The sequence below is a fragment of the Antrostomus carolinensis genome, unplaced genomic scaffold (assembly GCF_000700745.2).
Source record: "Antrostomus carolinensis isolate BGI_N321 unplaced genomic scaffold, ASM70074v2 scaffold9198, whole genome shotgun sequence".
In the NCBI taxonomy this organism is placed as follows: Eukaryota; Metazoa; Chordata; class Aves; order Caprimulgiformes; family Caprimulgidae; genus Antrostomus; species Antrostomus carolinensis.
This window is the reverse complement of record NW_010334972.1, coordinates 25684-35200: the sequence shown is the minus strand read 5'-3', so window position 1 is coordinate 35200 and position 9517 is coordinate 25684. Positions and strand designations below refer to the sequence as shown.

The 9517-nt window shown below is 38.3% G+C and overlaps 1 protein-coding gene across 1 annotated transcript in view; it reads right to left on the bottom strand.

Annotated features, from left to right (window-relative positions):
* Positions 1-5659: 5659 nt before the first annotated feature.
* The window catches only part of LOC104529917 (adenylate cyclase type 2-like), a 26970-nt gene continuing 23112 nt past the window's right edge, over positions 5660-9517 (bottom strand). Inside the window, exons 9-10 of the mRNA XM_010174361.2 lie at positions 7775-7899; positions 5660-6454 (exon numbers count right to left, since the gene is read on the bottom strand). Of these exons, the coding sequence (XP_010172663.2) occupies positions 6302-6454; positions 7775-7899 (278 nt within the window). The 3' untranslated portion in view covers positions 5660-6301. The remainder of the gene's footprint in view (positions 6455-7774; positions 7900-9517) is intronic.

Genomic DNA, 9517 nt, shown 5'->3' with positions numbered 1-9517 from the left:
GGTTCGCCGACTCAGGCTGAGGTTTTGGGCCCAGGTTTGAGCAGCGGCCTCAGGGCCGTCTCAGCGGGCAGCCTGACCCGCGGCTGCAGGGCCGCCCTCCCGCACGGCCGGCTCCCCGATCCCCTGCTGCCCTTGGAAGCTGGGGAAGGAGGTTAGAGCAAAGCCCGGCCGAAAGGGAACAACTTTTCCCCGTGGCTGTTTGCATTAATCCAGAAAACTTTAGGTGGAGAGGTTGAATAAAACCACACCAAAATGTGGTGTTTCCACCAGAATGAGGATCCTGAGTCTCGTGGAACTTGGGGTCTCTTCGTCCTGCACCTCCTCACCCACTCAGGCACAGGCTTTAACAGGACGTTCAGCCATTTCAGGCCCTGTGGTTGGAAATCTCCCTCCCACACAAACACTCGTGTTGGAGTCACTAAAGTTAAGCATCTCCTGGGTGCAAGTCTCTATCAAGAGATTTACTTTAAAACTACTCTACCCTAGTAGCACCTGGCTCCTAGTTCTGATACTCATCTCTTGGTTATTCTGCTTTAATATATACATGTAACTATGTTTACTGTGGGGTTCTATAACTAGGTTAGTTTGTTTTACCTTTCTTTTTTGCAACCACAGTTGCAGAACTAATGTGCTATAAGTACAGCATTACTATTGTTATTGCTACTGGTGTTTTGGCAAGCACTTTCACAACAGCACTCTTCCAGGCATCTTATTTTTACTGAGCATTCAAGATCTATTTAAAAAAATAAAACAAAACCCACCTACTCACAACATTCCAGGTACCAGAGATCTTCACAACCAATTCTTCTAGGCATCATGGACCCACACAATAATTCGTGTCTACTGATGTAAAAGTCCCATCTCTGTTGTATAGCTACTACTCTCCCATTGCTAACACACTGAATAATGTAACCTCTTGCTTCTTCTCAACTGCTGTGTCGAGGTATTTATACTCTACAGTCTTGGGTGGGTGTTTTTTTTAATCATTCATGACAATTCCCATCTGCTTGTCTGGTAATGTCCCTCTACCAATTAGGTTCCTCTTCTTTTTGCAGCATGGGCCAAATTAGCACATCATAAGTGAGCAGTGGAATTGAAAATCCAACAGCTGCCTTACATCAGCTTCCTATGCAGAGATGTATTTGCCACTGTGCGAGTGTTTTTTGGTAGTTTAGTCCGAGCACCAAGAGATGGAAAGCCCATTTATAAAAAGCAGCTCTGCTGAAGCTGCAGCTATAAATAGAGCTGCGAGAAACCATTTGCTAGAAATCCCAACTAAGTTAGGTAAGAGCTCTGAAGTCAGATCTGAAAAGTTTCTCTCCAGTTTTTCTTTTGCAGACTCCCCAGAAGCAGGATATGAATGCCCAGCTAAAACCAGATTTAGATCATATGCTGCTACTATGCTACTGAAGTGTATGTTCCTATTCTAGAGTAGCATTGGAGGTCAGTCTGCTTCTTCAGTAATTTAAATATGAACATGTAAAAGATCATGAGAGGGTGATGGAGCAATTTTAATCTATATAGTCAAACACAAGTATTCAAATACAGCTGATCTCGGAGACCAAAGTGTTAAAAATTGCTTTGAATTCAGTGTCTTAAGGGGAAGTTCAATTGCCTGCTTTTTTAGGGAATAGCAATATGCCCCTCAGGTTCCACTGCTAAGGTTCCTGAATTTCAAATATGTTGATCTGTACTTTTATAGTCATAAGGGCATCTTAAAGGCAGGGTCACTGTTCTGAAATGTCAAACTAGCTTATGAAATAGCTTTGCAAGAAAATTCCTAAAAGGAATTTGTGAAGCAAATCATAACAAGGGCGGGTTTTTTTTTGTTCATGAGCTACTCAGGAAATTTTTACATTTTCACTGAATATAGCTGTTGTTTCAAACAATTCTCTACACAATTACTATGACTGATCCTTGGTCTGCAGATTGCAAACATTTTCTTGTTGGCCTGCAACTACAATTTCAACTGCTTGACTGGAGAATTAGGCTTTTCAAATAATTGTAATTATTTTTATTTCAATAAATTAAAAACAATTATAAAATGATAACCAGTTAACTGTTATAATTTCAATTATTATTTGTATGCTGACTGATATCTGCTGAATGGAAATTTCAATTCACCGAGTCAGAGGAATATGCTGTTCAATAACTCTCTTGGTAAGCAGAGTAACACACCATTTTATATGAGGTGATCATTACTTTCACGACAATTGTTATTTGTAACACTCTTTTGGAATGCAAACATGAAAATTTCTAGTCCACAAATGTCAATCTTTGAAAATACTTCATGCATATTTTTTTTTTCTGTCAAAACTGAGATTTTCATGAAAAGCATCTCAATAGTTACAAATATATTTGAAAAATACTTCATCAAAAAAATTCCAACAATTCATGGCAGACTCATTGTTTTGAACAGTGGTATCCTGTAACATAAAGGGGTTCCTATCTTCATAAGTGCAAACAGGATTAAAATATCCTTATCCTGCATTTTGACATATTAAAAACTAAATTTACCTGAATAATTGCTGCCCCTAAGTTTGAAAATGTTTAAAATGAGTATGTAGTAAACTTCAGGGTGATCCAGCTTCTGACAAATCCACACAAATTTGAAGTACTTCAAGGAACAAAAATACTCCCTTAATTACATGTTTTATTTAAGACACATATGTCTTATTCTACATTTGCATTCTCCTCAGAGTCACTCCACTGTTTTAGACAAGAAAGGAAAAATAAAACTAACAAGCCCTAGTCTTAAAATTCTTTGAGGTCCACTTGTAAAAAGTGTTGAAGCGTAGTATCTAGGTCAGGTGAAGGAGAACCTGCTATTTGAAAATTAAAAATTGAAGTATTTTCATACAGAAGTATAACCAAAAGGAAAACTGCATTTTCAAAGGACAAGGTTATAATTGCTTTCAACAGCAAATCTGCTGCTATATAAAACATCCTGACAACATAGTTCACTATTTGTCCTGATATGAGGTTCTGAAAACAAAACAGGACAGACTTTCAACCACTCTACCTTCAGATGTGCACAGCTGTTGCTTTTGAAATGAGCAGGCTGAACTCCTACCTGTGCCTCAGTGAAAACAGGGAAGGTCTGTAGATATTTTACAAAATAGAGGAATCATAAAGGAATTTAAAGAGAATGAAAAATGCTTTTCACACAGCATAAATATTATGCTAATGTCTCTCTTGAGAAACAGCAGCTAAATAGCGTTAAGTTGCAGGTAATCCCAACTACTTTTGTAGTTAACAAAAATATCTGCAAGCCTAATCTTTCTTCCTGTCTCTTGGTAGCCCTCCATAAATTGGAGCAAAACATAGACTTTGAAAAAGAAATCCAGCAGGCTCCCCAGGTGTTCTCATTTGGATTTCAATCTCCCAGGCCACAGTGTGAATCACCCTTATATTGATCCTTTGGCTGCTGCCTCATGGCATGAAATACATTTGCATTGTACTTTTGGAAGTCACGCTCTTTGTGGTTCAATAGTGACCTATGAACTATGGCACCAACGTGGAAGTTGTAGAACTTGAGCCTTACTGTGGAATGTATGACATCTCAAATACTGTTTTGTGTGGTGTATGATAAGGCTTTTCAAGTTACACGCTGATACGTGAGCAGTGTTAGTTATATCCAGTTATTTAGGCAGATGAAATTGCCGTGGGAGAGCAAAAGAGAGGATACGAGAACTCTGGGTCAATCCAGGCAGGGGAAAAATAAAACAGTATAAACAGTAGATGTAAAATGCATTGGAAGACAGAAAGTATTTATTGGATACAAATAGCTTCTTGGCACTAGAAAGATAATAATCATAGTAACTGAAGGCTGGAGAGAGGATGGTATGCACCTTTCTCTGTCTGGGCATCATAACACATGTATAATCCTCTTTTGCCTGCTTTCTTTTTCTTTAGCAGGATTTGGCTGCAAGAATCTGAATGCAACTGCAAAATGAGAGACCACCAGTGAAACATGAGTGGTCTGAACAGGGGCATTTTCAGCACGCTCTTAGAGGGCGCGATTTAGCTTTCTTTATATTTCATTGGACCAGTCATCTCACGGCCATTCAAATGTTTTAACGTTTCATTGCTTACAAAAATATTGTTTAATAAAAATCATAGAAACAAGGCTACTGAGTTAGGTACAAGGTTTGATGCTGATGCCCGAAGTGTGCAAGAATACAAATGAAAAGCAAAATCCTGAATATACAGGTTATACCTGAAAGCTGCACATAGATACAACAGTACAATATAATCAACTTTACATAAAGGGTTTTCATCCACAGTAAGAAACAATTGCTTTGACCTGTGGTAATACCGGAATTATTTTAAGGGCCCAGAGTACATTCAAAGTCTAATATTTTATAACTTTAAAAAATTGTTTCTAAACCAAATTTATAGCAATAAATCATAAAGGCAACAAAACATTTAAAATGAGATTTTATTAGGCTGACCACCTATCTTGAGAGTTACTGATCAAAAGTCTCTAGCTCTAGGTGAGATGTCAGTTGCATTATGTTGGACATAACTGAAATAACTTGCATTTTGCTTTTAGACTAACTTAAAGGGATTAAAATTCAGAATGTCTATTTTACTGCAAATGTAGGCATTTGAAATCTACTGCCATTCCAATTTGCTGGTGGGCAGATGGCTGCTGTGAGTAAACTGTGCCATACTCGGTAAGATTGTGGCCTGATGCCATTTATTTGTGACCTATAATTTGGAGAACTCCTTCTGAAAGGACACCGATTCAATACAAACGTAAATACATGTTTCATGAAAGAGAAATCTGTATACTTTTGACATTTCAATAACATGCCAGTTATCTTCTGGTTGACTTCTATATTCATACAATATCAGTCAGAAAAAAATCTTGTAATTATATGCTATTTTTAAAATAGGAGGACTTTATTAATTTTGGTTGTGTTAGGGTGTTAGGACTAAAAGAATATGTTAATTTAAAGTACTGATAATAGCAAAGCAAAAATTAATCTTTACTATTATTGCTTCAAAGGAACATGGGTAGTACAATTACCTGCTTTTTCAGTCTTTCACCTGGCTCATCTATGAAACTCTGCAAGTGTGATAATTTTAATTCAACAGAATTTAAATTGATCTCGAATATCCACAAAATACCATTTTGTATATCTTCTGCTCATATGCATGTGCTGATAAATTAGGTTATTTTAAATATCCCATGAAATCCAGCACTGTAAAGGTTAAGTGAAAGGCATGCAAGGGCAAAATAAGTTGTCAAAGTGCAAAACAAACAAAACATTTCTTCTTTTGTACTCCTAGGCATTAAATGTTTAAGCATTGCAGGCCAGTTGCAAAGTAGCTGACACTGCTACTGTCTCCAGCATCCCCCACTTTGCTTATGTTTATGGATTTGAGGTAAGTATTCTGTATCACCTAGGGAGTAAATGACTGCAAAGTGCCTAGGATGCCACCCAAGACTCAAGACAACAGAGGTGATTCAATTTCTGAAAGGCAATAGCAAGTCTAGCAGATATTAGTGACTGATGCTATTGAGATAGCTGGCCATAGCCTGCCTCAACATCTAACTGCTCAATAAAAAGCAGCAGTGGCGGCAGCAGAGGACGCGCAGGTTTACAGCAACAGAAGTCATGGAAGGAAGCAAAACTAAGAGACAGCAACAGTAAGACAAAGTACATATAAACTTTTAATGAATTAACCTTACAAAAGACAATAGCTTCAAAACATTTGACACGTTTGTACAAAACTATTCCAGCATTGTTAGCTCTCTCTTCAGAAAGAATGCCAGCAAGCCACCCAACGTGTCCCTGGCTATGAGATGCAACTGGTGATCACATCCAAATCATGTGTGGATAGAGTAAACTTATTTACAAATACTGTATACTTTAATACCAGATTAGTAGATGCTATTGGGGAGCGACTGTATTTTCCAGAAAACACCATGCATCAGAAAATAGTATGCACCCCTAGCTTTATTGCCTTTTTTCCCCACATTGTCACTAACATCTCTTTGTAGTCCTTTCAGGATGAGTCACCTCCTTTTAATTCCTGTTACCTCTTTCTTGTCTTTGAATAGCAGTGCAAGTTGCAGTACAATCTTCCAGTCCTATAGCGTACATCGCAACTGTCCTTGAAAATAGGAATATCAAGGTGCAAAATGATGGCTCATGGGACTATTCTGCAGCCATATTAAAATAAGTGCCACATACCAGAAAATAGCACGCATGTTAAGGGCCAAAATGTAGTTAAAAAGTGCGTGATACTTTCCTGAAAATATGGTATTGATGACACATACAAGCATTCTTCAAGATGCCACGTTCCCTTGTGAAAGGGATCTTGTCATTTCAGTATGTACAAAGTATGTCTTCAGTTCTCCTTTTCCTTTTACATTTATTATTCCTCTACAAGTGCTCATGTACCCCAGTGTTTGCAGGACGTTGTTCGTCTCCTCTGTAACCTGAAATAGTACAGTAATACAACCAGCGTTGATAACAGAGCAAAGCAGAATCTTTTTCCAGAGTGTGAAGAGAATATAGGTTGTGAGCAATTGTCAGGGTTTTGCTATAATGCTTATAAGGCCTTTAAGGGTCTCAAGTGAGGTTTGAGCGCCTGAGCTTTCAAACAGTCTGTTGCTGGATGCTTATTCTAATTGCTTACAGCAAGTATCAAATTGGGCATAACCATTTCTGTACCTAGGATTCCAAACAGAAGACTTGTAGTTACACAAATGGCACTAGGGACAACACTCTTCCTCATATAGCATTTTTCTCAACTTTAGGAGCTGTTTTTCATTTCAGTAGACCCAAGCTTCCCCATATTTTTGCAAATGCTAAGGCTGTGTGAATGAAGTAAGACATTAGCATCATCTCTCAGAGCCACTGTTGCCAATTTCTCACATAACTGGCAGTGAACCAAACGTTAGGCAGTTCTGCCATTTCAGGTGAAAGCTCACTAGGGCAGAGCTTGTTCAACAGCATCGGTTATCTCAGACTGTCTGTGTTTCTTTGTGAAGCAAACAACTGTTTGTAGATGTCATTGCTTTGACATCCTTTCTGTCTTGAGTTTTGACCAACAGTTAGTAACTTTACTTTTGCATTATTTAGTCCCGAATACTCTCAATCATAGATTTGGAGTGATCTCAATCACATGCTGGGATCCCAAAGTGCTAGGCAGCATACTAGGCAGGTACTTAAAATGTGTTCCCTAATTGCAGAATCACTGGAAAGTTACTAAATTGAAGGTCTTTTCTATACAGGTCTATCTATAATCTATACAGATAATAATCTATAAAGATTATTAATTAGCATGGTATATTAAAAGGGAAGTTTTATGATTGCTTTATGGATTTAATTTGATGTACAGCAGTTACGGTAATTTCCTTTATTTAGAAATAATTAACATAAGGAATGCTCTCCACAGATAAGGTAGCTAGTATTTTACAAGTTTAGAAATTCATGGAACAGAAATGTGATTTCCCTCAAATCCTCTCTTGATCTTTCCTGGCAACCCATGACTACCTCCACTGTATTCCTCTGTAGGGTCAAGACAAAGTTTTGATTCTCCTCCCATTTTCTCTATAATTTCTTTTATTTCTTGACTTTCCTCTCCAAGGTCTATTTCTTTTGAAATGTACAAATACAGCTGGTGGGTAATTTTTTTCTGTAGGCATCCTTAGCTCCAAAACACAGACCTGTTTAGTGTACAAATATGTGATTTTTTTTTTTAAGCACTAAACTCAAAGGATTAAGATATATACTAGCACAAAACCAAGGCTTACCTGTATTTTATCTAAGACACCAGTACTGTCCATCCTGCTGGCCACATTTACTGTATTGCCCCAGATATCATATTGTGGTTTTTGAGCTCCTATTACTCCAGCTATGACAGGTCCATGGTTGATACCTGAAAAGCATCAGAACTTAACATTAAAAAAGAAGATCCACCAAACAAGGACACACAGTGCATCTGGTAATGTCACTAGTCAATGAACACAGTATTTGGCTCTTGCTGAGTAGTGAGTACAGCAACTATGAGTCTGCTCATAACTGATTTATCAACCATTTACAGCAGGAGGATGTTAGTTATAAAAATGCCAAAAGTTAGTTAATCTAATTTTAGTTTTACAGCTCCCTCCCATCCTGACTAAATTTGATATTTTCAACCATTAGTATGCTAATAGCCTGCTACTGCCTTTATTAGCATGAGGAACACACTGTGGGAAAGCAGCAGCTTCTGTGAAAACAGATATACATGAATTTATTTTCATTTCTGCTTGTAGTGAAAAGGGCTTCTCCTCTCTGTAACAGTTGACGGCCAAATCAAATGACTTTTACAGTATCCTTTGCTTCTTATGTGTAGAATAAACTAATGTGAATGAGCTGGAAGGTTTTGAAGCCTTGTTCTGAAGGCTGAAATGCCCATAAGATGGTCCTAAATAACTGCAATATACATATTTGTAGTCAAATAATTTGATTAATCATGGAGTAAAAGTAACAAATTGCTAGTTGAAATGCACACTGTAAGAGTGAAGAACAACATAGTATAGTCCCTCATTAGACTTTGGGCATTTTTTATCTTGCAGTCAGTTTGTGTCCTATATTACATTTGTAAAGGGAGTGCATTGTACTCTGCTAGTAGGGAAGAAATCCAGGAGGCAAAATGAAAAGCACTATCATTAACCAGTGTCAAGTACGCTATAATTGTAACTATACATACCAATGAGCAGGAAAGCCAAGTTAGTTCTAATGAGAACTAAACCCTGGACAAGTGAGTAGTTTGGATTTCTAAAATTATGTCCACGTCAATGGATCATAACTGACTTCTATCAACTCCTTGACAGAAACCATTGCTAGGGATATATCTACACAGCAAAGTGAAAGTGTGATTGTAGCACAGGGAAGCATCTCAGAGCTGGCTCATCTAGTATGGATCATATGTGACATGGCAGCATGGATTAGCAACCAGGCTAAAAGCCCACCTGGAAAAAGTGACTGTAGCAGTGAAATTTAGAAACTGGGGAAATATGCCGACCCTAAAGGATACCAGATAGAACGTGATAAATATTTGTCTAAATGCATGGGATTAAATGCACAAAGGGCCTGAGGCCTTGCAACACTCTGCATTAATGTCCAAGTCATGAGTGAGTGCATCTTTCTGCCTCATGACATCCAACGTGGAGAAAGGACTAGGGACCTGAGAGTGGAATCCACAGAAGCCATCTGCTGAGTAGCCCAAGCTGGCTAGTAGGGAATACTGAAGAGATGTGTGTGGCATACACTCTGCCATGGTCCAGAAATTAGGGCAGTGCAGTCAGACTTTCCTACAAAACACGATGGGCAGGAGGTGGCTTTTTTTTTTACCTCCTTCCTGAACCACCACTGCTGATGGTTTGAGTAATACCTCAGGGGCTGGAAAGCCAGCTTCAGATCCCTTCTCCTTCGAGAAGACTTCTACCCATATCTCTTAGGAATGTGTTTTGGCCACCCAGGCATTCTGGGATGTGGTGCTTTATGTCATTCCT